The 27,555-nt window shown below is 39.5% G+C and overlaps 1 protein-coding gene across 1 annotated transcript in view; it reads right to left on the bottom strand.

The window, feature by feature from the left end:
* Positions 1–700: 700 nt before the first annotated feature.
* ryr2a (ryanodine receptor 2a (cardiac)) overlaps positions 701–27,555 on the bottom strand; it is a 63,507-nt gene continuing 36,652 nt past the window's right edge. Inside the window, exons 67-114 of the mRNA XM_077503090.1 lie at positions 26,056–26,116; positions 25,123–25,361; positions 24,887–24,968; positions 24,532–24,662; positions 24,004–24,131; positions 23,661–23,853; positions 22,558–22,640; positions 21,863–22,020; positions 21,639–21,726; positions 21,479–21,571; positions 20,884–21,054; positions 20,605–20,664; positions 20,008–20,142; positions 19,711–19,823; positions 19,518–19,614; positions 19,039–19,145; positions 18,909–18,960; positions 18,773–18,823; positions 18,594–18,693; positions 17,744–17,823; positions 17,581–17,657; positions 17,358–17,431; positions 16,856–16,936; positions 16,693–16,781; positions 16,287–16,415; positions 15,295–15,399; positions 14,717–14,798; positions 14,289–14,447; positions 14,049–14,203; positions 13,355–13,570; positions 13,010–13,285; positions 12,417–12,623; positions 12,013–12,327; positions 11,893–11,954; positions 11,358–11,496; positions 11,145–11,231; positions 10,256–10,513; positions 9,413–9,543; positions 8,910–8,952; positions 8,684–8,817; positions 7,808–7,868; positions 7,283–7,429; positions 7,039–7,173; positions 3,779–3,935; positions 3,449–3,513; positions 3,267–3,367; positions 2,956–3,007; positions 701–1,588 (exon numbers count right to left, since the gene is read on the bottom strand). Coding sequence (XP_077359216.1) covers positions 1,493–1,588; positions 2,956–3,007; positions 3,267–3,367; positions 3,449–3,513; positions 3,779–3,935; positions 7,039–7,173; positions 7,283–7,429; positions 7,808–7,868; positions 8,684–8,817; positions 8,910–8,952; positions 9,413–9,543; positions 10,256–10,513; positions 11,145–11,231; positions 11,358–11,496; positions 11,893–11,954; positions 12,013–12,327; positions 12,417–12,623; positions 13,010–13,285; positions 13,355–13,570; positions 14,049–14,203; positions 14,289–14,447; positions 14,717–14,798; positions 15,295–15,399; positions 16,287–16,415; positions 16,693–16,781; positions 16,856–16,936; positions 17,358–17,431; positions 17,581–17,657; positions 17,744–17,823; positions 18,594–18,693; positions 18,773–18,823; positions 18,909–18,960; positions 19,039–19,145; positions 19,518–19,614; positions 19,711–19,823; positions 20,008–20,142; positions 20,605–20,664; positions 20,884–21,054; positions 21,479–21,571; positions 21,639–21,726; positions 21,863–22,020; positions 22,558–22,640; positions 23,661–23,853; positions 24,004–24,131; positions 24,532–24,662; positions 24,887–24,968; positions 25,123–25,361; positions 26,056–26,116 — 5,855 coding nt within the window. The 3' untranslated portion in view covers positions 701–1,492. The remainder of the gene's footprint in view (positions 1,589–2,955; positions 3,008–3,266; positions 3,368–3,448; positions 3,514–3,778; positions 3,936–7,038; positions 7,174–7,282; positions 7,430–7,807; positions 7,869–8,683; positions 8,818–8,909; positions 8,953–9,412; positions 9,544–10,255; positions 10,514–11,144; positions 11,232–11,357; positions 11,497–11,892; positions 11,955–12,012; positions 12,328–12,416; positions 12,624–13,009; positions 13,286–13,354; positions 13,571–14,048; positions 14,204–14,288; positions 14,448–14,716; positions 14,799–15,294; positions 15,400–16,286; positions 16,416–16,692; positions 16,782–16,855; positions 16,937–17,357; positions 17,432–17,580; positions 17,658–17,743; positions 17,824–18,593; positions 18,694–18,772; positions 18,824–18,908; positions 18,961–19,038; positions 19,146–19,517; positions 19,615–19,710; positions 19,824–20,007; positions 20,143–20,604; positions 20,665–20,883; positions 21,055–21,478; positions 21,572–21,638; positions 21,727–21,862; positions 22,021–22,557; positions 22,641–23,660; positions 23,854–24,003; positions 24,132–24,531; positions 24,663–24,886; positions 24,969–25,122; positions 25,362–26,055; positions 26,117–27,555) is intronic.

Raw genomic sequence — 27,555 nt, 5'->3', positions numbered from 1 at the left:
AAACAACAACAACTAAACAACCAGCGAAAGTTCATTTGTAGTTCTAAACATATTGTAATTAGGGTATTTTTTTCTTTTTAACTCACTTTTTGGCTGTCCCACGACGTTATTCCTCTCTCCTACGACGTCCCTTACAATTGCACACAAATTGCAATTTTTTTGTATTTTTTATTTTTTTTTGGACATATCACTCACTCAAGCAAAACATGAACCGACGCCAAGTGACGGTTTTACTCCTCCACCTGGAGCCCACGCAAATTGCAATCATGCAAATCAGGCCATGATGTATTTTAGCAACTTTTAGGACGAGCCAAAAGTTATTTATTTTCCTTACTGGGGAGTTTGCGATGCTGAGGAGAAGCCTATAAGAAGATAGCAAATTGTTTTGAGATTCCAATATCTTCTGCTGGGAATGTGCTGGAAAGTTCAAGCAAAAACTGGAAGATCAAGACACATATCAGCCAGAATAAAAAAAAGCAAGTCAAAACACGTGCAGGACTATTTTACAGTAGCCTAATTAGTGCTTAGCGGTTGAACAAATAGATTTGGTCTCGATGCCGGTGCGCTGAACATCTGTTGAAAATGTGAACCAAATTTGACAGGCAAAAAATATTTTCAGCCCAGAAAGGAGTCAGACAATAATATTGAAATAATTCAACACTTACAGGACATCAATCCTCCATTCAAACATCACCACTGATTCATTTATTACTGAATTTATTTGTGTAGCCTTAAAAAGAAAGCAAATTAAAGGAGCAAGCAGAAGGACCATTCAGTTGAATTCCAACTCGTCATTCAACATCAAGTCGCAGGCAAGTTTACAGCACGCACACGCGCGCACACGCGATATTGGCATGTGCAGATTGTGGACACCGTGATCATATCTGGAAGTTCCACTCCAAATCATTCAAATGCTCTTAATTGTTCAATATTACAAAAGTATTCAGCTTCAGGCACATCGTCTTCCTACTGCGTTTGCAGGCAAAATTCAGCGAGGTCACATTTTTATTTTATTTTTTTCCCCCACAGTGGTAACAAAAGCAGATCTTGAAAGTGATATTGCAGCAAGTTTCGGCGTTGCCGTGTCCACGACCTGTACCGCCATCGAGTACGTGCGATTAGGCACAAGAAGTCACACTCCTCAGTTCACCCCCTTCGCTTCCGTTTCATTTTTTTTAATGCTCGTTAGTGTTATACGTCAAATACAAGAAAATAACTCATCTGAAGATGTCAGTCGCACGTCAACACTTTGATTTGACATGATACGATCCGATCATTTCCACGTACACAAAATATTCCAAAATGAGTGTGCTGCAGTCCGAGGCAGAGTCGGAAGATCTTGGATGAGAAAGTCAGTCAGTGTGGTTGGCGTCTTGTGAAAGGGAGCGTCGGTTGCTGGAATCCTGTTGGTGTCGCCAACACATGCTACTCAAAATAAGGATGCAGAATACTGCGGTCAGGAACCACCAGATTGGACACAACTCCGTCCACGTCAGTTGAGTTGATCTTCATACTGTTTGCGGAAACAATCTCCAGCGGGGAAGAACTCCCAGCAACGCTCCTGGTACATCTTCCATACATAAGATTCCTTCAAGTCGGACAGACAGACGGACAAAAGGAAGTGCTTTATATTCACACTGGGGCTGATTCAACAAAATGCTTTTTCTTTCATTTGTGATGGGAAAAAAAAAAATGTTTTTCTAACGATGTAGCTATAATCATCATAGCCATTGGCAGTCGAAATTTACGCGGCTTTTCAGGAGGGCTCCCACTTTAAGTGACGTGATTCATGTGAGGGACGAGGGGGGAGGCAAAGGGAGGTAAAGGGGCCCACGAGAAGACGGGGATCGTGATTGAGGCCGTTGGGGGCGGATGAAGAGGGATGGAGGAAACCTCGCTTTCTCAAACCTCCAGTAGAAACTCATTTGCAAGTTGAAGGTTGTCAGTTGCCTGAGGGGATTTCGCTTTCAAATGGACGAGAGCTTCCCTGCACAAAAGCGGTTGTTGCCGTTTCTCTGCAAAGCAGAGTTTTGCCTCCCTCACCGTGTTGGCTAACTTGTATTTTCACATCTCCACTGCGAACAAATCTTCAAATCGTCAAATACAACTTGACGCCAGGCCCCACAAATATATTTCATTCATTACTGCGAATTTGCGTTATCGTGACTCCTTTTCACGACCTTTTATTTTGTTAAGTCCTCGGATGCCGCTGAGGCCGGTCTGCTGTTAAGGCCAATTCACACCGACTGCGGAAAGGACGCGGTGCGTTTTCCGTACGGCATTTCACACCGCGTGCATCGCGTGTCCGGAAATCTGCACTCGCAAGACCACGAGATCACGCCGGAGAGTCGAGTTCACGTGATGACAACCGTGTATCCACATTATTTCTGGGACTTCTGTCATGGCTATTCTACCATGGGTAAGTACCTTTTGTGTTTAAATAGTGTTATTCTGTCATGTTTAATTCATTCTGAGCTCATATTTTTTTGTCTTAAATGTCCGACTCATGACATGCCATGTAGCTAGTTAGCTTCCCTCACAAAAAAAACAAATAAACAAAAAAAACAAAAACTGATTTATACCGGATTTATCTTGATGCGAGACGCCCAAATTGCTTTCCGGCTCGTGTAATTTCTTCAGCTTCATGGAAAATCCGCATGCACGTCCGGAAAAAAAAATACAACGCTTGCAGAAACCTTCCGCATCGCAGCTGGTGTGAATTGACACACAGACTTGAATGCGTTCTATCCTTGCGGTGTCCGTACGGCCGCGGTTGTTGTTTTTTTTCATTTGATACAGCCAATGGTCGTTAATCGAATGTTAAAGATTTTTTGCATCGTTAAGGGCAATTTAAGTTAACAAGATAATGCGATAATTTTGACACCCATTTTATATGTATATGTATGTATATATATATGCAATATAAACACATAGCGTGTGAAATTTGTTGTTTACCTGGCCTGTGTGCTCTGTTTCATCTTTGTTGATAAGATACATCACAAAGAATCTGAAACAAAAATACACGTCACACATGCAAAGAATTCCAAGCTCTGCTTTCCCATACAAAAGGGCACTTTGGACAGTGAGGCTATAAGCATCATTATATATGTATATCACCCTCGTTTTCTCATCATAAAACGGTGTCTCAACATTTTTATTTTCTCAGCGCAAGGAAACATAAATGTGAGTTTTCCCCAAAAATGCATCACCCACAAAATAAACACTGATCAACACCAGTAATTCAGACAAATGTCGGATGTACTCACAAGTAATTGGCCAAGTTGTGCTCCTGCAGCGTGTGTGTTTCAAAGCCATGCGGCACCGTGTCAAAGTAGTCGTTGCCTATTCCGCAGATAAAACATTTTGTCTGCAAGAGAATCAATTCAAAGTTCAATAACCGTCTGACGTGCCTCGAGTTTCTTTTCCAATGTATATGACGTTTGATTACCTCCATGTCTTCTTTCACTTGTTCTTGCTGATCCCGCAATTCTCCAAAAGCGTCAATGATTAAACCTATTTTCAAGACGACACACGAAAACATCAGCTTGATTCAGTCGACCTTTCATTTGTTTTTGTTTTTGTGTTTTTTTTAGATGAAGTAAATATAGCAAAATAACAATGATGTGACTGAGACCAATAAAACTAAACTGGTGGCAGGTGAAGATTTTTGGATGCCTTTGAGTCATCAAGTCAACTGAATTGTATTGACTTGGAAAGGCGGAGATAAAAAGCCAATAACATCGTAACACTAAAAAGCCGTAAAAACTGCATGGCTCACCTTGGATGATTGCCAGAAGGATGACAATGACAAAGAAGAAGAAGGTGATGTCAAATATGATGCGATAGATCTCATATTCGTCTCCTGCTGGGTCTTCGATCTGGTCACCGATGCCTCCTCCTGCTCGCACTCCGACATACATGTGGAACATGTAGCACTGGCAATTTAAAACAAAACAAACAAAATGGGGAAAGAGTGCAGGAAAGTGGATGTTACTTGCTTGATTTAAAAGGTGGTCCTTTATTAAATTATACTAATATAATAAATTCATAAACTTGATTTTAAAAAAGCATTTCTTGCTGCTGAAAAAAAATAAAATATATATATTTAAATATATATATATATTAGGTGTGTTAAAAAAAATCGATTCGGCGATATATCGCGATACTACATCGCGCGATTCTCCAATCGATTCAATAATCGGCAGAATCGTTTTTTTTTTTTTGTTTTTTTTTTTTTTAGGATTCACACCTTGAGCATGGAAGAATGTTATATGAACTGAACTTTAAGCCTTAATATTTTATTTTAATACTGTTCAAACATGAAACAGATTACAACCTCTATGACTGAAATTTCAGATAAATAAATAATACATTTTCATATAAATCTTACACTCTACAAGCTTACTGATTAGTATTTTCTAAATTTGAATGAAAAAAATCGCAACAATCGACTTATAAATTCGTATCGGGATTAATAGGTATCGAATTGTGACCTGTGAATCGTGATACGAATCGAATCGTCAGGTACGAGGCAATTCACACCTCTAATATATATATATATATATATATATATATATATATATATAAAACTTTAAATTGGTTCTTCTTCCATTTTTTTTTAACTCCATAGACTGAAGCAGATCAAATATTTCAAGTAGTGGTTCTACATTAAGAAATTATTTATTTGTATAGCATCATTCACCCATGGAAATGCAACACAAAGTGTTTCGCAATCAACCATCCGTCATCATCATCATCATTATTATCATCGTCATAATAAAACAAAACACTACAATAGGACAGAAAGCTGCTCGGAGCAGGTCTAAATTGTGGTGCATGGGATGTAAAGTGATTTGGATGAATTTGATCCAGGTACAGGCAGCAGCAAGATTGCTCCAAAGTAAAAAGATGTCAACAAAATCAACACAGATGGCTGTCATCTCAGCAAGTGATGAATTCTCAAAAATGTGTGGTGAGGAAAGCAAACGTCCCCTTGCAGCGCCACACGTGCTTCTGTCCATCTTTTCATGCCACTCAGTCTGTCCCCTTTGTGTAGAAAAGGCGACGGCTGCCCCCCAAAATCCTTAATAGGAATAAATAGAGCTCGATGGAATGCTACGGGTGGCTGGCTGTGATGGGGGATTAGTTTGGAAATTTGCGGGTCACAGAAAGCCCCCCCTCCCATCATTACAAAACACACATACACACTGTCGAGCCCTTATATAGTATTTCTTTCACATGCTTTGGCAGCAATTGCAGCTCTATTTCACTCTTTATCCACTTCAACTACTCTTCAGTCTATTTCTTTTGGAACATTTCCAGGGCATCTAATGTCTTATAATGACACACAAACTGCATTTCCATGACAGTTTTTTGCAAAAATAGAAGCGATATTTCAATAAAGTACAACTTCGGATGGTCGATGTTTTTATTTCACTTCTGAGGTGAAATTCTCTTATGTCCCGTCTTGGGAGATCTCGTAGTTCTGTAGGAGGTTTTCATGATGTTTACGGAAGACGGACGCCCGGAGTTGTAGGATTACTTTAAAAAAATCGCTCTCCCTTCATCGGGTGCGATCGGCCATTTGGCAAACTCCCGAAAATACATCTTGTACGTTGATTTGCACCGATCCGATATTGGTTCGGACCAATCACAAATTGACATTGTGTTTGGGGGCGGGGCATGCCTCCGTAACGAAACCAGGAAGTGCCGACTGCGTGGGAAACAAACTAATCGAACATCGAGGAACGGACGCTGCAATTAATTCTGTTCTTGCAGAATTACTCACAATTTTGAACAGCGGCGCTTCGTGCATTTTTGTCTGGTAAAGATTTTTTTTTTCCCCCCCAAGAAAAAGACCGAATACACCGTTTGCATCTGTTGCCGTAATTTGTCAAAACAAACATGAACAAGATGCCGCATCATCCAATCACCTCGAAGTATTTCCGCCTTTCCCAAGCAAATCATCGTGATTGATATTGTGGAGAACTCTCCAGTCAATCACAATTATCAATCTGGCTATTGCCACAGTTTACATTGAGAATAAAAATGGACTTGTTTTTGACATTTTCTTTCAAATGAAACAGACAACATATAAAATATATTAACAGACATTAACTTAATACAGAATGATTGTTTTGTTGACTATATATTGCTTGTGCAGTGTTATAAAAAACAAAAATACATTGACACTAGGGGTGTGAATTGCCTAGTACCTGACGATTCGATTCGTATCACGATTCACAGGTCACGATTCGATTCGATACCGATTAATCCCGATACGAATTTATAAGTCGATTGTTGCGATTTTTTTTCATTCAAATTTAGAAAATAATAATCAGTAAGCTTGTAGAGTGTAAGATTTATATGAAAATGTATTATTTATTTATCTGAAATTTCAGTCTTATAGAGGTTGTAATCTGTTTCATGTTTGAACAGCATTAAAATAAAATATTAAGGCTTAATGTTCCTTTCATATAACATTCTTCCATGCTTAAGGTGTGAATCCTAAAAAAAAAAAAAAAAAAAAAAAAAAAAAAAAAAAAAAATCGATTCTGCCGATTATTGAATCGATTCGAGAATCGCGCGATGTAGTATCGCGATATATCGCCGAATCGATTTTTTTAACACCCCTAATTGACACACATAAAAACTTCACAAATGCAAACTGTTTTATAGAACCAGAGTTCAACTTTGATTAGTGTGATGTGCTGTATTTGAAATAGATACAAAATACAGACAAAAGCCAGTTGCTCGAGGGGGAACGCTGTAAAAGTCAATTCCCGCCACTTTCAATCCATAAATGGCAACTTTACTCACAAGTTGCTTTGCCTTTTCAAGTTAACAACAGACTGCGGCTCAAAGCTGCCGTGAGGAACCGTGAACAGCAGCGAGTAAAGAAGAGCACGGACACGTCATGCGGAATAATAGTTTTCTTAGCAATTCTCCCGCACCGTATTTTTTTGGACTTAATAGCATTACAAGATGAATTATATGAGCCTTTGGGAAATATCCAAGTCAAATCCTTTTAATACTCACTGTCAACATGTCATCACATTTCATGTCGGGTAATTCTCCATCTTCACTTTTGTTGTAGAACTTTCTGAAGAAGTTGAAGGCCACGACGGTGTACAGATACACCACCACTGCTAACAGGCCAACTGTTAACACTAACTGCAAGGAAATACAGTCACACGCAAAATATGTATTATAAAGGGGGCAGGTCACAACGAGACGAAGATGCATCGAGCGCTTAAAAAACGAGAGGCTCAAAGCAGCAGACCTGTTTGCCGTTGTGCGTGACTGAGGACAGGATGGTCCGCAGGGTCTTGAAACCCATTGCGATGTCAAGCAGATGCGCAGCAAAGAAAAAGTTGTTGTAGTGGCCCAGGATGGACATCGTCATATACCAGGCCAGATACAGGAACGACTGCCCAACGGCACACAAATCAGACAATAATCGGACAACTCAACTTGGGTTTACACAACTTGTCGAAAAAGGTATTTTAGAATCAAGTGTACTTTAGCACGTTTTAGCATAAATTCAGAAGCTCAGAATGATCAAGCATGTACATTTTAGCTATTGATGCTAAGTTCATACTGAATGCTTCAAGTGACACAATTCAGATTTCCGCAAGAATAAAAAAATGGCAATAAATCAAATATTTTCAGTCCTTTTACAAATATAAATAAAATATGCTACATGGTGGACCAGCATTCCTTTAAAACAGTCCGGAAATCATTCTCGATGGTCCCTTTCCAATAAATAGCAGAAATCTGTTAACCTTTGTCGCTGCCTGTTGCTTACATTGTCAGTGAAAACCACTCCCAGCTTCCAGATCTGGTATTTGACATCAATGGAGTTCAGCCTGTTGATCAAATCAAAGAATGTGCTCTTTAGAAAAAAAAAAAAGAAAAAAAAAAAAGAAAAAAAAAAAAGAAAAAAAAAAGAAAAAAAAAACTATTAAATTCTATTAATATTCTACTAGTCTAGTTCGTCTCTAGAAATCAGCGTTTTAATGCTCTACTTCTCTGTCGATCTGTCAAGAGTTCAGCCAGTCCATCCCACCACCTCGTATTTATGTTCTGTTGGTTATTGGTCTTGCCTGGCTTGTTACGCCTCCCTCGTTTGTGTCTGCAAATAGCTCTTGGCATGTGACAAATTTGTGAAATTAAGGGTTTGAAGTGTACCTTCTTTTGAGGTATTGATAGACAAATAATGTCATTTTTTTTTTTTTATCTAGTCTTGTATTTGCTAAAATAATTCCACTGGGTATTTTTTTTTTTTTAATGCTCATCGCCATGTTGGGACAGATGTGACGTCACCACGTTAACAGGCCCTCATTAACACCCATTAGTTAGTAGTGATGCGCCTGATCGCTTCCCTATGCATAGAAATCTGTCATTGAGACTCCGATATTTATTTTTACTGATTTAAACGTGACGGACATAACCTGTCCCGACTTTCCGGCTCGCATGCGCTTCAGCACCTCATTTGTCTCGTCTGGTCAATCACAGATTTATGGACCTTCCGTGACTCTGCAGAGCTGCAGCAAGATGAGCTTTTCGTGTTTTCGGTTGTACAAACAAATGAGAACCTTTTCTACAAACTCTGATAAATGAAATGACTGTGAAGGAGGTCAAACGTCATTTTGTAAACGATAACAAGTGCAGTTTTCCTCACACAGAAGCCAAGTAACTGTCTTTTCTGGGCTTCCTCTTTTTATGAGCATCACTGAAGTCCAGCGCGGCCTTGTCCAATCCCAGAAGTTCGCTGATCCGGTCATGACCATAAAATTCTCCATATTTGTCCATCACCTGTGGAAAAGCAGAATACGATTCTATTGGCACATTTCATCGACACATTTTTCGTGGAATGTTCCAGATTAAACACCAAATATATAACCGACCTTTCGCTTCACAAACTTATCCCAGTAGTTGTTCGGGAAAGACCTAAAAATGATAAAGCAAAAGTCAAAGCATCAATTGAGATATGAAAAATAATTATAAGAGCTAACTTATCTGAGGCTTTTTTTGCCCTTGGCGTGGTCACCCATTGCAAAAAGGCGACAAAGCGGACAATATTTGGACGTTTTCCTCTATGGCGAGCAAATTTGGAACACAAAATGTGATGCCCCGCCCCTGGAGGACTTCCTGTCAGGTTTAGCATATGGCACCCAAACACGTCAGCTGTTACATATGCTCACACATTTTCCGAGCTCCCGGTGGAACGTACAACCGGGAATGCTTGGTTAGGATGAATTTTTGGCCTTTGCAAACACGGCAACAGCGTGCGACGAAATAAAAAAGCTTTTTACGTCTTCACACAAGTTTGAAGACGACCGGATAAATTGGCACACCCAAACGCAATACTGTACTTCATTTCAAAAAAAAAGGTGACAAATCTACTTACTGTGTGTTAATGACGAGTCTGTCCCACTGTCCTTTGATGTCATCCTCAGACGGCTGCTCCGTTATGTAAAGGCCGTCAAACTCCAGCTTCCTGGCTACCTCCTTTTCGCGCTTAAATATGACCAAGGGAACCTGCATGACACATTTGACATATGCACAGTTATCGGTGGTCCATTCACACACAAAAGGGAAACTTTTTCAGTAGTCGTCCAGATCAGTGTCGAAATGAAACTTTACAAATTTACAAATGACTTTACAAATGCACATTTGATGTTGTTAAGTGAAAAGTCATTCATTCAAGCTGCCTAATACACAATTAGAATTTTCAATCAATGTGTTTAACATACAGTCACAGTTTCATTTGTGTGATGTGACTTTGGCTTACGTATTTCGTGTTTTTACCCAATGAAGAAACAAATCCCCCCAAAGCAGATGTGTGTCGTAAAACAAAGTCCAGTGAACTTGATCAAACCAAATATTGTTGAGATGGATGTGAGAAAAAAAATAAAAAAAAAATCAACTAATATGTGTATGTTATCTGAGAAATAAATGCCTGCTTTTGATGAGACCTGTTGGATCAGGAAGGTCAGAACTTTGGTGAAGACTGAAATGTGCTTATTAGCGATGGGTGCGAACGTGATCGAGGATTGAGTAGGTTGGATGTTCATCAGCGATCAACGATGGCTGCAATTTGCCGGTGAGCAGTTCAAGATGCATCCCAACTACCGCCAGACATCAAGACAGCTGGGATAGGCTCCAGCATGCACACGACCCTCATAAGTAGTTTGGAGAACGTATGGATGGACTTTGTGGTATCGTTTGTTAATAAGAGCAACGAGTCTACCTTGAGACAGTAATATCCGATGATGCAGAAGAAAGAGATGACAGTGTGCAGGATGGCCAAGATCCGCAATGTGGGCTCCATGTAACCGCTGCCCTCCTCCAAGACAAAATGGACCATCGCCAACTTCAAGGGCTGTCCGAGGTCATCCATGAGCGCGTCTTGCATCTCCAGCGCAGGCTCGTCGCTCGGTGGATCCCACTGAACGGTGCCGTCAGGTTGGCCGTTCGCTTCCTCCGCCACTGATGACGATGTGGAAACCTGAATAGAACAATTCAAGTATATCAATTCATAGAATAATGACTATAATCCATATTGGCTGAACAAAAAGAATAAAGAGCTTGTTTCTACAAGTCATTTATTTTATTTTTATTATTAATTCTATCTCTGGTGTAATAACCTGATTTATTGATTGATTGAATTGTTTTTTTTTTATTTGATTTTATTATTATTATACGGCAATGCCTGTTCTTAAAGCGCTTTATAAATAAAGTTGAGTTGAAAAGCGGCATTGCATTACCAGCCAAATAGGCTGGTAAATATTTATGACCACCCGCCAAAATGAATTTTAACCCGCATTTGATGCTAATTTAGAGTCCTGATTATTCCACATTATTCAATATATAAATATGCATCGTTTCATGGTTTTTCACAAGTCAATTAGCTCATTGCTTAAGCAAACGCATTATACCGGATCTCAGTTGGAGCTGATTTGAGTAAAACTACAATTTTGTATAATTATCATTGTCTAATTATGTAACATTCATGATATTTCATGTTTTCAGCTTTCACACGCAATTTCTCCAGAAATTGCACGTCTAGTTCTCCATAAGTTTACACAAATCATAAAAAAAAATGAAGTGCTTTTCTGTTTACATATGTGTACAATTACCTTGTAGAATAGGAGAATGAAGTTTATGGCAAATGCAACTAATAGAGCCAACATCCTCATGTTGTAAAAGTTCCTTGCAAAATAGTTCTGTGGGAAAAACAAAAGAATTGGAAAGATCACAGACACACATGACTAATTATTAAACCTGCTGACAAACAAAAGTGTGTGTGTGTGTGTGTGTGTGTGGGGTCGAGAAAGAAAATCTGTATGTACCAAGACTTTCCGCTGGTAGGCGGTGATCTTCTTTGAGACTGCCGACTCCTGTAAATCAGGTTCATCCTTTGAGATCTTACGTCTTTTCACTTTTGACTTCATCTTTTCATTTCTCTCCTGCTTCTCTTCATGTTCACTCCTGAAAAGTAAACGCGGTGTCAAAACGTCCACACTGTGAAACAGTTGCATGCTTTGTTTGCTGTCGTACTAGCTTGTTTTGTAATGAATGCATCATTTATGCAATTTATGGGGGGAGGGGACTTTTATTGTAGGCTACTTATGTGGAATTATTTGTCGACAAATACTGTAGTTTTATGTAGTTCCCGCCAATTCATCATGTGAGAAATTAAATCATGAATGGCATCCAATAAGGTGATCATAGATAATAATACCGTTCCAAACACACAATTTAAAAGGCATTCAAATAAAACTTGCGTTCAATTCACACAATCATCCATTCTCGACAGACAGGGAGTGAACGGACCACGAGTATCACCAGGATAATAACACAATCAAATATTTGTTTGCTACTTACTTTTGACCCGTTTCACATGCATTCTCTGGTGTTGCTTCCTTCTTCTCCTCCAAGGAAGAGCCCTGTGACAGAAATGGGGACTATTATCGGTTCGAAGTCTTCTCTTTTTGCTCTCCTTACCTGACGCATTTGCCTGAGCTCAGTAGGAGGCGCTGCTGAGGCAGCACAAGGCGGCGGAGAAGGAAGTGGGGAATTGAGCATTTCGGTCAGGCTGGCATTGGGGTTGTGGGGACTGATTTTATATTGTCCTCCCTCCCTCCGCAGGTCCAGGCCGAAAATGTCTGACAACAGCTCACTTTCACTGACATTGACAGCCAAGTACGCCAGGTCCTCCTTTGCGGCGCTCCTGTCAGATGATTTCCTCTCTTTGTCCTCTCCCTCCAATCGGACTCCATCAGGAGTCGGCTCAGGGATGTTCGCCAGCAGATCGGACACCTGAGGAGTGTGGCAGGGGAACTTTTTGTTTGTTTGTTTTTTTCTTCCTTCAGACTGTTGATGATGGATACTCGATGTGGACGATATACCTTGATGCTCTTGGCGCCATCAACCAGATTGCCTGCAAATAGATTATTGTAGAAAATTCTGCAAAATCCTCGAAGCACACTGAATGCCATGTGAAGGAGGCCCTGCAGCACAGACCAGTAGAACGAAACCAGGGTGGTCACCATGTCTTTCGATGTCATACTCTTTATCTTCTTCATCTGCTTCTTCAAACTCTTCATGGACAGCACCTGAAAAATGGAGATGGAAAGTGGAAGCTTGTTTTTCGATGCTGCGGTTTTCAGGATGAAACTTGGAAAATTCAGCAAGTGCACACTGTGATGATCATAATCCATAATCCAGTCACATGGTACGCTCAGCTTTTTTCAGTTTGGACGAGTTCTGAGACGTACAATTTTCTGGTCAAAAAACGATTTGGTCGAGAACCGATATACAGTATACAGGTACTGTCAACAACCTCAATATATGATACGTTTCATGCTACGATACAATACATATGTATCCCAATACTTGAACTTCAAGGCGATACGTATCCCCGCATTTCATTTGCAATTGTAATTGTTTTGAAATTGTTGGTAATGTACGGTGGCCGTCCCCCAGAATTGACGAGTCTGACCTTAATCAACAGGATCACGTTGAAGCGCAGCGCAATTAGTGCCATGCGGACCATGGCGACGGAAAAGAAGCTGCTCTTTTGCGGCTTTTCCACATCTGGCCTCTCTTGCTCGTTGTCGTCTTTCGCAGCAGAGCGCTCGCCAGCGTCTGACATCTGCGCTGCCAGTTGCATTTCAAAGATGGTGTCCTCGCAGAAATTCACAAACAATTCCATCTTTTCCTTCTCGCCTCCTTCATTGACCACATCAAAGATGAACTGGCGCTTGGATTCTTTCACCTAAAGTTGAAGAGACGAATAGTGAGACTTGACAAAGCTAACTAACTCGACCACGAATGAAAATCTGACCTGAGGTTTCTCCCACTGTGTTCGGCTGGACTCGCTGATCTCAAAGTAGACCCTCTCAATACGCTTGGCGCTGCCCATGATCTCAATCCGACCCAAGTAGGGTTGGAAGTAGTTGAGAACACTCTCTGCGAGCTCCAGGAAGGTGTGCAGCCGCTTGTCGTGAGGCATGTGCTCTGACAGGTTGGTCAACAACACGGCCACGTTGAAGCCAATGTCCTTCAAATGACAGCAGCGGAAACGTTGCTCACTACACGGACCAGAGCAGGCGAGCGAAAGCTTCTTTTTTTTCAGTTAGTATTTTAACATTCGAGGCAGTACGAATACTTCATAAATTGATGTTTGTATCACAGTGGAAAAAAAGACCATACAATTGACAGGAGATGATAATCGAAGCTTCTCTTTCAACACATCCAGTCAGAAATACTTAGTTCTCTCCTACTTAATTAATAAAGTATCAATTTATCCACTGCCAATAGACTTTGCTGATATTTTGCAGCATACAAATAAGCCACTAAATGTACACTGCCACGGTCTACCTGGACAAATACAGCACTCAGAAGCTTTGCAATTTGACTTTGCATATCTATGTCTTAAAAACAATTCGACATAATACATCAAATAGTCATTGATGTGTGAACCACCTTTGTTAGGTAAACACATCCCAATGTAAATGACACACAAGAAGTTTTATTACCTTTGCTGGTTCATGAAAGCGCTCCACAAATTCCTCGTAGTCCAAGAGTTCGTTTTCATCAGTTTCAGCACAGGAGAGCAGAAACTCGGTCTCAGACTGAGTGTAGTGCTTGTGGTTCTCCATCGCCTTCTGGAAGTCCCTCTTGGATATCACACCTTTCATTTCATTGGTTCATCAATACCATTGAACGTGTCAGATACTTTTTTTTTTACTCTTCAGTCTATGCAAACCGAGACTTGCCTTTCCCATCGGTGTCGTAATCTTTAAAGGCATCCGAGGAGGTGACATCTTTCAGCTTCAGGAACATATCAAAGAACTTCAAAATCATTTCGACATTGTTGGACGATTCCACCAGCATGTCAACCATCTGCTTTCCAATGGTACCGTTAACCACGTTCCCTGCCGATAGAAAACAGCAATGAAATTTACATTAAAAATGAAAACAAAATACAACTAACATATTTCTTTCGAGATGATTGGTTGCAGTGCTGAGCCTGCTCTGTCAACTGCATCCAAATTCAATACAAAGTGGTGCTACCTCATGTAAATCTGCATTTTTTCCCCCATCAAATTTTGATAACATCAATACTTGATACAATTAATCAATATTATTTTTCCCCCCCAATCATACTAGGGAGCACAAAAGTACAAGATGATCATCATCATACCCTCCATCATTGAAAGCAACATGACCACCATGTCTTTCTGAAGATCCATCATTTCCTTCAGCAACTCAATCTGACTCGAGTCCTGAACGGGAAACACATTCAAAAAAAAATATATATATCACCTGCGATATCTCTCAGCCCACCAAGCAACTTACTAACAAACCAACCAAGAACGGAACAGTGGAATCTTGGTTTGCCGTTGCCCCTGTTCATGAATAAATGAGCTTAGCAATACGACCGTTCTGGCCGCTGGCCTTCCGCAGCAGATTGTCTGCGGCAGGCGTGTGAGCTGATCTCATGCAAAGGCAACGTGATTCTGGGGGAGAAAATTATGTATTCTATTTCCCCCATTTCAATGGGGGAAAATTGCTTTTGGTTATGAACATTCGCGGTACAAATGAGGTTTCTGAACCGAGGTTCCAAAGCAGATATTTCATGAATGAAAAGATGAGAGAAAAGTGTTGTATACTGATAAACCACTATTATTGAGAATTTTTGAGGAGTTTTCAAGGTTTAAAAAAAAATAAAAAATCATCATTTCCAGTTCATAAGCCAGTTTTTATGACACCTAAACATACCTGAGACAATTTCATCTGCATGTGAGCAAAGACATGTAGAAAGCCAACGACAGCATCCCACAGACGACTGTGTGCCAAACTCTGCTGATTACCAGTACATGGACCCTGTAAGAAGCAAAAATAGAAAACTGTATGAAACTCGGGGGGAGATCCACTAAGAAGGCGCCGCGTCAGGTAAGAGCGCGAAATATTGCTCCAAAACTGCACCCGCATTCTGCTGTTAACTTCCGATTCACGAAGGATATCGCTCCAATCATATACCGGCGTAAACACGCCCACAAATTCTGACAGCTGGGAGCAAATTTGCGACTCATTTACCACACATGGTCATGGATTTGCGCCAACAACATGGCAGTATATTTACTAGGGGTGTGAATTGCCTAGTACCTGACGATTCGATTCGTATCACGATTCACAGGTCACGATTCGATTCGATACCGATTAATCCCGATACGAATGGTCACGATTCGATACCGAGTAATCCTGATACGAATTTATAAGTCGATTGTTGCGATTTTTTTTCATTCATATTTAGAAAATACTAATCAGTAAGCTTGTAGAGTGTAAGATTTATATGAAAATGTATTATTTATTTATCTGAAATTTCAGTCTTATAGAGGTTGTAATCTGTTTCATGTTTGAACAGCATTAAAATAAAAATATTAAGGCTTAATGTGCCGTTCATATAACATTCTTCCATGCTCAAGGTGTGAATCCTAAAAAAAAAAAAAAAAAAAAAAAAAAAATCGATTCTGCCGATTATTGAATCGATTCGAGAATCGCGCGATGTAGTATCGCGATATATCGCCGAATCGATTTTTTATTTTTTTTTAACACCCCTAATATTTACTATATTTAGGTTGCGAGAAAAATGACATGATCAGAAAGCGGGTTTGGACCGAGGAGGTTAGAATCAAATCCTGCCATGCATTGATTGGCTACATTTCTACACATCATCAAGAACTTCCATAAACGCGTCTGGATGATTGTACCTGGATATACTCTGTGAGTGTGTTGAAAACCTGCTTGGCAACGTTTATTGCCTTTGAGAAGTTCCTCTGTCCTTGTTCATCAATGACATCTTTTCCAGAGTAATGCCAGTAGAAATCACTGATAGACTCCTAAGAACAAAGGGAGACAAATACAAATTGATGAATCAAGTTACATGTACAAACCCAATTCCAATGATGTTGGGAAACAGAAATAAAAACAGCATACGATGATTTGCAAATCATGTTCAAGCTACATTTAATTGAATACACTACAAAGACAAGATATTTCATGTTCAAACTGATAAACATTGTTTTCATCAAATAATCATTAACTTGAGTTTTTTGTTGTTGTTTGCTTGCTAAGTCAAAACATTCTTTGATCGCAATCAAAGACAAGGATGACAACCTGAACTCTCAGGAGGTAGTCAACAGTCGAGATGATGACGTTGACAGTCGTGTTGTTCCCCGTTTGAGTCCTTAAGTAGTTCTGGAAATCTGTCACGAATGAACATTTCCACAATTTTCTAAGTGGCTGTCGGCATGCAAAATGGCGAGTTGACAAAAAATACCTGAGTTGTGTCCTTCACAGAGAAGCTGAAGGAAGCGGAAGAGGTCACAGGTAAACTTATCATCCTGCATCACCTTCTCACCTGTCCCAAAGAGAACAAAACACACACACGCACGCACGCACACAGATGTACAAATACAGAGAGACACATGCAGACAAAAATAAGCAGGTAGAGTATTCCCAGGGAGATATCGTTTGCAAATCCATTAAAAAATGGACGCATACATACACATGCACTCAGAAAAATAAAACTCATGGAATATAGAATATAGGAGCAAACAACACCATAAAGCAATGCAAACAAGAAAAAAAAAAAGGAACTAACATTAGAATTTTTAGTCTTTTAAATGTGAATAGAAAACAGCAAAAAAAAAAAAAGTGTGTATTGTGGTTTATTTCAAATCAAATCAATCATAAATCTGTGGAATGCAGTATTTGGATGATTTGTGTCGTTGTAAATATTGTAGAGTGGAGACAATGAAAGCAGCATATTTGTTATTGACCTGATCCCTCCTCCGTGATCATTCCAAGTCCTTCCGCTTTGTTCTGTCTCTCAAACGCATTCAGATCGAGAACACTGGGGGGGGAAAAAATCATATTGTAAAACAAACCAAGTTCAAGGAACATTCATAATATTAATGTACAGTTTAATTTCGCATAAATCTATTCCAGTCTAGTTGAAATGTTTAACATGCACTTTTGGAACAAATCCGTTTTACTGTTTACCTGCACGACTGCATGAGGCCAGCAAGACTCTGAAAGAAGCCCACGTCCTTCCTGTTCTTCAGATAATCCAACATTTTCTGTCCAGGGATCAGACAATCGATTTGCGTCCAGTACAATTGCAAATGCAGCACGTCGACGGAATAGACAACAAGACGATTGGTACCAGCTGCACAGTCGAGTTTCCTCCATTGAGAATTGCAATGCCCAGTTTGAGGGTTGAGGCCACCATGGGACCCATCTCACCTGGTTCAAAGGAATCAAACGGATTTTTTGGTGTTTGTTTGTTTTACACTGATACATTTTCTTTGACTATTTGTTTGATTTTCATCCTGGGACTATGCAAAAAAAAAAAAAAGACTTCCTCAAATTACATGTCATTTGATATCATGATAGATTTCAATCAAGGTACAATTTTGTACCAGATCTGGATTGTTTCATTCATCATTCATTAACTCATTTACTCCCAATAACGTGTAAATGTTTTTTTTTTATGTTCTAAGTGTCCCAAAGACGCATTTATACGTTTTGTTTTGTTTTAATGCTAGAGCATACAGAAGGCTTTGATGCAGCCTCTCAACTGCAAAGAACGGTTGCAGAAATGGTAGTTATTACACAAACGGCCAGCAGGTGGCAGCAGAGCAAAGGAGATCAACCAGGGCCATCTAGAAAAAAAAAGCTAATTACTGACAATTTGAAATAGATTTGTGAAAACTGATGAAACTTAGCTCTCTTCTAATGCTAATTGCTGCAAAACGAAACATGCTTTTTTTTCTGATGAAAGAAGAGACTTGAATCTTTCTTTTGATAGGTTCCATGCGTTTATAGCAATTGAACACAATATTCTGTGGGCCTTGCAAAATCAGTCAAAATCCAGTCAAACAGCCGCGAGCAAACGGGATTGCGAAATGTGAAAATGGCGCAGAGTGAATGAGTTAAAGTATGATGACAGTTTTTACATATACATATAAATCTTCAAGGGCAAATTAAGATGAATAGAAATGAAAAAGTCAAACCTTTGCAGGCACTAATGGTCTGAAGTACCATTTCTGCCGCTCCGCGATCATGCAGTCTTTCCTGCTGGTATAACAGCTTCTGCTTTTCCATCTCCTTCTCCTATTTATGAAAATGGGGGACGAGATATTATATTTGACTGGCAATGATAGGCAAAGCAAACGAAACGACGAAAACCTACTTCAAAACTTTTGACTTCCTCCCCATCTTCATCTTCTTCATCATGGCAGCTCTAAGAAAGGTAAATGAAAAGAAGAGCCAGTCAATAAACTTGGTGTAATAAACCGGACTTTAACTTAAATTCACTTGGCAGCTACCTTGGCCATAATATCGGCATAAGCCATGTAGAGATGATCTTCATCCAGTTTACTACAACAGTCAAAACTTGCTCGATTCAGAAATGCGATCAAACGTTGTTTCCCGACGGGCAACTTGAGCCAAACTCACCACTTTTCTGTAAGAGCTGTTCTGCTGAAAAGCTGGATGAGCTGATGTAGCGGGTCAATGCGTTTCGTTCCCTCCACTTCTTCCAGTAGCTCGTGTTCACCTGCTTTCTGAAAGACATTTTTAGCACTGCTCAATATAAGAATGTCCGACAAATACATCACGATTTGCTATTGTCACTTATTCAACCCTGCTAAAAAAGAAAAAAACTCAACTAAACACTATAATCATGTGCTTACAGATGAAAAAAAGTCACCCTAAAAGCATAACAAAAAATAAAATAAAAAAAGTATCAATACAAATAATATGATTTAAATGATTACTTTGGTAAAAATGTTTTTTTTTTTTTTTTTTTGCTTTATTGTGACAACGATGCATAATATGTGTGCTTTAAATTCCACTCACAATATAAGTGGAGACAGAATTTCCTAAATCTGAATGCCGTTGTGCTAAAGCTGCAACTGAATACAGCAAAAACTTACAGCGAGATCCTCGATGAGTTTGTCCTCAAAGAAGTGCTCTTCTGCCTCAATCCACGATTTCTCATAGCCCTGGAGGAACAAGTTTACAGCCCGATGCCTAGATTGGAGGAGATGATGGATAGACTCAAACATTTGCATGTGATATAATGTCGTGACATAGCAGACTGCGTGCGCTCGTGTGCATAAAATCGACCTGGGCAGATTGTAGAGAGGAGCCATCCGAAAACAAGCAACGACGGCTCTCTTTCTCTGTTTGGACAGTAATTTGTGCCATACAGCTTTTTTACTGCGCTGAGGATGCTCAACCTGAAAGGACGAGAAGACTTCATGGATGTTTTCAGAAAAAACACACAGTGTGAATCGGTATCGGCCTGAAAAATGCATCTTGGTGGGGCCCTCGTATCATTAAAATACAGATAACTGTGATGATTTTGTAACTCTAACCGTGATATTTCTCTCAGGTTTTATCAGCGATAACAATAACTATAACCTGGTCCAGGTGGAAGAGAACATGAGCAATGTCCAGCACTCTTTCCACATTCTTCTCGGGGTCAAAGGTGTCATCCCAGTGATTCAGAATGTCTCGATAAAGGGCCCTTTGCCACCGAATCGCAGGGTCCTGCAACTGTAAATGTACACAAATAAACACATTGGCATCTCAATTATTCTCAAACATGCCTCCATAATGACCAATATTCAAATACAGTAGTGTAGAATGTCCCAAAATAATATTGCAAGGTTTGAACATGAACTATTATACGATATAGCTCATCGTCTGACCAATTGTGTAAAAATAAGGGGTAACGCCTACAAAATTAATACTCACCCTGTTCACTAACTTAAAAAAAGAAGAATTATTAATAGCTAATAACTTGGGCAGCGATTTTCTCAAGGTACGAGTCAAGTGTGCCTGGTGGTGTACTAGTATCACATTTTGAGAATCACAGACGTAAATACCGGCAGTCCAAAGTGAAAGAGTCACAAATTTTGTGGGTAAATACATTTAAATACATTCATACATAAAGGCAAATTTGGCCTCTGCTGTCATGATTTTTGTTTTACAAACTTAACAGCGAATGAGTTTTACCTTTCCTTGTAGATGGAGATTGTTACGAATGACCTCCCGCACTTCGTCCTCCGTGTCTTTCTGTCAAAATAAAAACCGTCATCGACGTTCCAACAACAGGTGCAAGCACTCTATACTGACATTTGGGGTCAATCCCCACATTTCATTGAGATTCATTTGAAACCACATTTAGGATTTCAAGATGCAATATTTATTTTCAAATGTATTACAATAGAAATGGTTAGCTAAGAAAAAAAACAAATAATAAGAATGATTAACAAGTTGCTTTTCATTGAATACCTGTGCAAATCGGTTCTTGGCGAGAGCAATGAGGTCTTGTTCACCAGGAACGCAAACGTTGAGTCCGACTGGCAGAAGTCGCTTCAGGGTTGCCACGATCAGGCTGGTCTGCATCGAATAGCGGTCTCCCTTGCGCCTCAACTTTTTCCTCTCTTGATAGGAAACTATTCCCTACAGCAGAGTTTGAAGACAGATACATAAACATGACAACATTATTGATCATTATGCCCAATAACGTGGTAACATAAATCACCATAATGTGATGATTTCTTATTCAGCATGCGAGATGAAGTGACATGAAAAAAGTCCACATCAACAACATTGTAACTGTAAAAAGTATTTTGTAAATAGAAGGCCCTGCTTTTTATCCTGTTACAGTTTGCTTGCTTTGCTGATGCGCCAACAACATTTTGGGTTGAAATTGTGAACGATGAATGCAACAAGACAGGAGAGTTCATTTTGTATTGAAGTGATAGGGAAGGAAATGACACCCGAATCTGTCGCCCAAATATTCCTTCAGTCACATCAGTGAGTCCCAGTGATATTATTTGGCATGGTTTGGATCTTTGTGGCCACGAAAGTGACATCATCGTACCTTTGACATCTTACACTTGGAATCTGAGATGAGGAAGGACATGTTGTTGATTTCATTCTGAACCACAAAATTCTGCTCCTCTCTCTTGAAGTTCTGTCGAATGGAAAAGGTGACGTTATTTTCTGTGAGCCCATCATAGTTCATCCTTTCACTGCCTTACATGAGACTTGGCCCAGAATATGAAAACTTCAGCGACCATCTGGAACAAGACTTCCGCCTCGGCATTGGACTCTTTCAGCCATGTGGCCCTGTCAGTATATGAACAAACACGATGACATTCAAATTTGATTTGAAGTTCTTCATCATTAAAATCACAAAAAAAATGTCAATAATACAGTCCACTAATGATCATTTACAGCGCATTCCTTGACGTGTCCATTTCACCTGTTGTAGTCAACAAATCGTATGAGGAGGGGATAAAAAGCGTAGAGGTCTCGGACAAGAACTGAGAACTGGTCCATGATGAGGAGCTCAGTTTCTGAGATCTCACCCCTCCCTTCTGCCTTGCTTTGTTCCTCGTCCATAAGGACAACTGCTGCTTTCTATGGAATATGATAAAAATAAATAAATATATATGAAAATGAGAGGATTCACATTGATAGCGACAATCACCCCAACGTACGTCGAATGCTGAGAAATTCCACTTACAGGATTACATTTCAAATCAAAGTAGCAAACGGGGATGAAAGCGTCTTCACCAACTCCATTTAATCGACACTCCTTGAAAAAAACACCCAAACTTTCACGCCCATATTTGGTTAGCATCGCCAATTTGTCTAAGATACTTGGTTCTGCTATTTGCCTAAAATTAGCCACTTGAATTAAAGAGACTTTTTCATTTGATTCCGTTCTGACAGACGTGGTGAAATTGTGGTCACGGGGAAATGTTTCCCAGGGGGCGCTACAGAGTGAGTTTAGGGAGGCTTTTTTTTTTTTTGACCCATAAACGACGTCATTTTTCCACCAGGATACATGCTCACAAAATAAAATTTTGTTTGCATATTCTGTCAAGCACACTGATGTTTTTTGGTACCATTTTGAAAGCATGCACTCTTTAGCTTCATGAAAACTCGACTCACTTTCCTGAGTTTCTTCATCAGAGGCAGAAAATGCGTCTTGAGCAACTGAGATTTCGCCTTGCTGATGATTGGTTGAGAAAACACTTTGGAGGAAAAGAAAAGGTGTTAATTAGCAACAAGTTTCGCTAAATCTTTCCTGAGTGCAGATTTATGTGAAAACTAATAATAATAATAAAAATAATAAATAAAAAACAAACTAGAGCTGCAAGCAGCTGTAAAGGGCCTTCGTAGCTCGGGCCACTTTGGGCTACTTGCACATTGGAATTTGATTTATTTTTAAAAAAAAATGGCACAATAATCCTTTACATCGATTTCTTGTTTTGTCCCAGTCCATTTGATGTGTTTTTACGCATGTTTAGACCATCTATATCAACTTGGCAAACAGCGCGTAGCAAAAACAACATGCGGTAAAAAAACAAAACAAAAAAAACCCAAAACTTTGCTTTTTCAAAGCTGAAGGTTGTGAGATCGTGCCTCAACCCTTGAGTGACTTTTATTAATTTTTTCCCAAGTCTTTATTTTACTCTCTTCCAAGTGTAAATATTACTCGAAAACTGAGTCTATTCGCTCCCACTATAAATAGAGTCAAATTTACTCTGCAGAATTTACTGTATAGAAATAAGTGAAATGTACCACCGGGGCTGCTTTGATGGAATTTTGCAGGGTCGTGACTGAGCTTTATTTTTTTATTTTATTTTATTTTTTAGTTTTTAATTTCACTATAAACTATTAGCATATTGACTAGTTTGCCAGGCCTGATGCTTACACAATGTTTCATGAGTTTTCGTTCATGAGAAGATCCTCAAAAATCAGCGTTCCCCGCCCCTTTTTTTTTTTTTTTTTTCAATTTCAGAGCATGACCACTATGGTGAAAAATTAGTTCATATATGTCTTCAGATGGACTTTAATAATAATAATTAAAAAAAGGCCAAAACTAAAACTACAAAAAAAAAAAAAAGTATGGCAATACGTATTGGATCGCCACCAAAATATCGGGATCCAGATTGGAACATGACAGAAGTGGATCGTCCCAGTCCTAGTAAATAACAATCACGCACATTAACAGCCACAAATACGTACAATTAGTGCGCCGTTACGATTACCAGCTAGTCTTTTCATCCAGGCCCCCTCATCGATCCCTAAATTGTTGTAGATGATCTTCAAGATGTTTCCAAGTAATATGTTCATATGTTCGGAGGTCACAGATGTGCAGCAGCTGTCCGCTTGTTCCGGGTTGTTCTCTGGTCCGTGTTCCCACCAGTGAGACATGTAGCTGCACAAAACTGGTAAAACCACCTGCAGAAATACAAGCATTGATCAAAAAAACATGTCGACGACCACCAGAGGATACTTTTCTCACATTTTTGGATTATCGACACACTGGGCGCTGTTCTACTTTAGACCGGTTAACAGAAGAAAAAAAAAAAAACATATTTGATGACTTACCTCCACGACATGCGGCATTTGAGTATATTTCATGCCCGACTCTGCCACCTCAATGATTTCTTCCAGAGATCTCTCCAAATTTGGAATCATTGGACAAACATCTACGACCTCGTCTGGCAGACCAAGAGCTGGTGTGGGAATTAGGAAAAATATGCACACCAAAAATATTAACAAAAAAATAGACACACATTTTATGTCAAACAAAAATAGTCAACAAAATATGGTTTAAAAAAAAAACAAAAAAAAAGGGGGGGGGGATTTCAATGATAATGTTTTAACAGTTTCCATGCCTAATAATTTATAAAAATTGCATGTTTTCTTCTTTACACAGCCAATACATTGTATTAAGTGCAAGCCAAACAAAATCAGTCAGGGAGGGACGGACGGACGGACGGACTAACCTATTACTTTATCCCAGAATTATGTTAGTGAAAAAAGTGCTATTTTGTTATGCTAGTATAAGAACTGCAAATAGATCATAAATACGAATATTGTGTGCGTGTGTGCGTGTCTGCAGCGGATTTGTACCATTTCTTTCTTTCGGTCGTTTGCTGTTGTAGATGGAGAAGCTGTTGAAATTGTCAATGCGAGGTTCAAGGAAGGCAACCGGGAAGGCTGTTGCGAAAGCGGCCAAACATTTTCCCAACGCTGGTCGATGTCTGGAGAAGACGAGGAAAGATGGAAAATAATGCATAACGGTAAGAAAAGTATGCATCATCATTCTATGACAAGAGCAGACAAACAACAACGTCTTGTTACTATGAGTACTTTGTTGATTCTGCAATCTTGAAGGCTACCCCGAGAAACTAAAAACTGCTTTACGGATTTTTTTCAATAACTGAACAAAAAAAAAGTATATATGAGGCTATTATGGCCCGCATACCTCTCGACATATATGCTTTCATTAGTTCCCAGGAAGTAGAGACTCTTGAGGATTCTGTAGCAGGAAACCTGGACCTCATCCACTATGACAGACGGAATCAGAAATACAAGAATTCAATCGTCTTTCATTATTGTTCAAGAATTCGACTTTTTAGACGTATTTGATCACAAGCGGAACTTGGCGTCTGCATGTACAAAACAGCGGCTCGATGAGCAAATCTGTGTCGCATTACGCACATATGAGATCTTCTCCAAAATTGTTCTTTCCAATGTGCTCGAACAAAGAAGACAGGATGGGAAGCAGGCCGAAGGTGGTATAGTTGATGATCTGAGGGACCCCTCGGGGCTGCTCTTTGCAGTGAGTAAATTGCCCAAGGTTCAAGTTCTCTTGAGTCGTCTCCAGAGCTTCTGCTGCACTGTCGAAGTAGGACTGAAGTGCTGTCTTGACCGAATCCAAGCCCGTCTTCATCACTGTCCTAATAGAGGACAACAAAAAAAAAAAGTTTTGGATCAATCGTGTTTACCAAAATTTTTTTTGAGCAATTTCCAGAATATTTGTGAAGTCAAAGTGGGCAAAGCTTTATTAAAATCCTCCACGTGCAACAAATGACGAGATCTGACGGTGAGTGGCAGAAAGGCAGCGCTTACCACCGCTAACGTAATATGTTCATGAAAATACAATAATGCCCGAAATGTAATAACATTTGCGCTTAACTTGATCAAAAATGTCAGAAAACGCAACAATAATTTCACCAAGAATGTATTTTAAAAAAAAAAACAAAAAAAAACATTTTATACCTTATAACATTATTATATGCAAAAAGTCTTTGCAACTGGGAGCAGATCTTCTACTTTGATGAACTTTCTGCAGGGTTGATTTAACAAAAATAAAAAATCAATCAACTCTGTCAAATACATCCCACACTGTGAGAAAAATACACGTTGGGCGTTGAAGTCAACTCTGAAACATTTCACACCAAAATTTGCATATAACAGTCTTAGATATCTCAAAACACAAAATGTCGAATTTTAGACTGAAAATGAACATATACACACACATCATTTCTACTGCACAATTATGTTTGTGCTACTTAAGTGTTGGTCGATTATATGAAATCTCAAAACGTTAAATTTTGTAGTTGAAGGCTGCAAAAGGCGAGTTTCCATTACCTGGCATCCAGACTTTGCCCCAGGATCTGCAAACAGTTTACAATGGATGTGGCATTATTACCTAAGAAATGAGAAATCAGGAAAACGGAAGTGTCAAAGAGTTGGACGTGATGTCACAGGACAAAACAGAAGCTGCTGAGGAGTGGTGGAGAAGGTTGGTGGGAGTCTACAAAATATTGTCCTTCAGTTACTGGATATTATGTGCCTTCATAATAAGCTATTTCGTCTTTAGAAGCATTACCCCAAAAAATGCCTATAAACATCTACGACACAGTATTATTAGAAAAAAAATCTCTCTTGTCTGGACTGTCTTTCCGTCCGTCCGTCCCTCCATCCATCCATCCATCCATGCAGCCACTTGTGCTTATTTGGGATGGAGTCAAGCAGGCTAAGCAGGGAAGTTGCATATTTAGCCCATTTTGGGGGGTGCCCCAGCACATTTGATTGGAAACGGTTCAATCCACCTCGAGCCCTCCCACCTGTGCATTTGTTTATCACGCGGAGCATTTCGTCCTCCTCGAGGTCACTCACTAGTCGAGTGAAAGTGTTCCTTACTTTTACCGGGATACGTGAAAAGTTTCTCACCTACCTCAACACCGACGCATTATTTCATTACTATTCTGCTTTCCTTTTGCTCCTCAATCATGTTGCTACTTGCTAATGAGGGAAACAAATGTTAATATTAACGTCTCTATTGTGCTGCTGTTGACAATCTTACTAACGTGTGTTTGTCTGCGCAGAAAAAAAAGAAAAGAAAAAAAAAGTAGCCTCATGGAGTAAGTCATGGGCATATGATGGTTTTACAGCAAATAAAAGCTCCATTTTGATTTTTTTGCATTAAAGACAAGATGCAAAAAAGGCAACAAACATTGCTAAAGTCAATTAGTTTTGCTAATATGTTTTATACATGCATTATCATTTTGTAGATTGCACATTTTTTATGTGTTAAGTTACTGTATGTTCATATATTTTATATGGTGTGCGTTTCATTCAAAAAAAAAAAAATCAAAAAGAAGTCCTTTTTTTTTTTTTTTTTTTAAATTGTCATTGTAAACTGTGGAGAGCTGGTTTACTCCAGAAACATGCATATGTCAATGCACATGTTGAGAAGCTGTTGTATCAAAAAGAGTACCCTTATGATCGGGATATGTTTATATTTGAAGTCATTTTCTCCTTTGCATAACTTTTATTAGACTTTACATGCAAATTTTGGAGCATTTTTGGAAGTGCCCCCAAGCCACGATCGCTGATCGTCCAGGTTATGTCGTGTGTTGTAAACCAACATAGGAAAATGAGCCTGAGGGGGACGGGCACTCCGTTCTCTGTGCCACCACGGCTGTCACGACCCACAAGATCGAGGAAGAGCCAAGTTGATAGCAGCCTTCCATAAACGTCGTTTGTGTCACTCACAATTCGATGCCGTTTATCAATGAGCCTCATTTAAATAGAGGTGGGCAATTTCTCCGCCAAGCGTATGCAAATGACCTCATTCACGTACGT

The sequence above is a fragment of the Festucalex cinctus genome, chromosome 17 (genome assembly GCF_051991245.1).
Source record: "Festucalex cinctus isolate MCC-2025b chromosome 17, RoL_Fcin_1.0, whole genome shotgun sequence".
In the NCBI taxonomy this organism is placed as follows: domain Eukaryota; kingdom Metazoa; phylum Chordata; class Actinopteri; order Syngnathiformes; family Syngnathidae; genus Festucalex; species Festucalex cinctus.
This window is presented reverse-complemented; position numbering and strand designations above follow the sequence as displayed.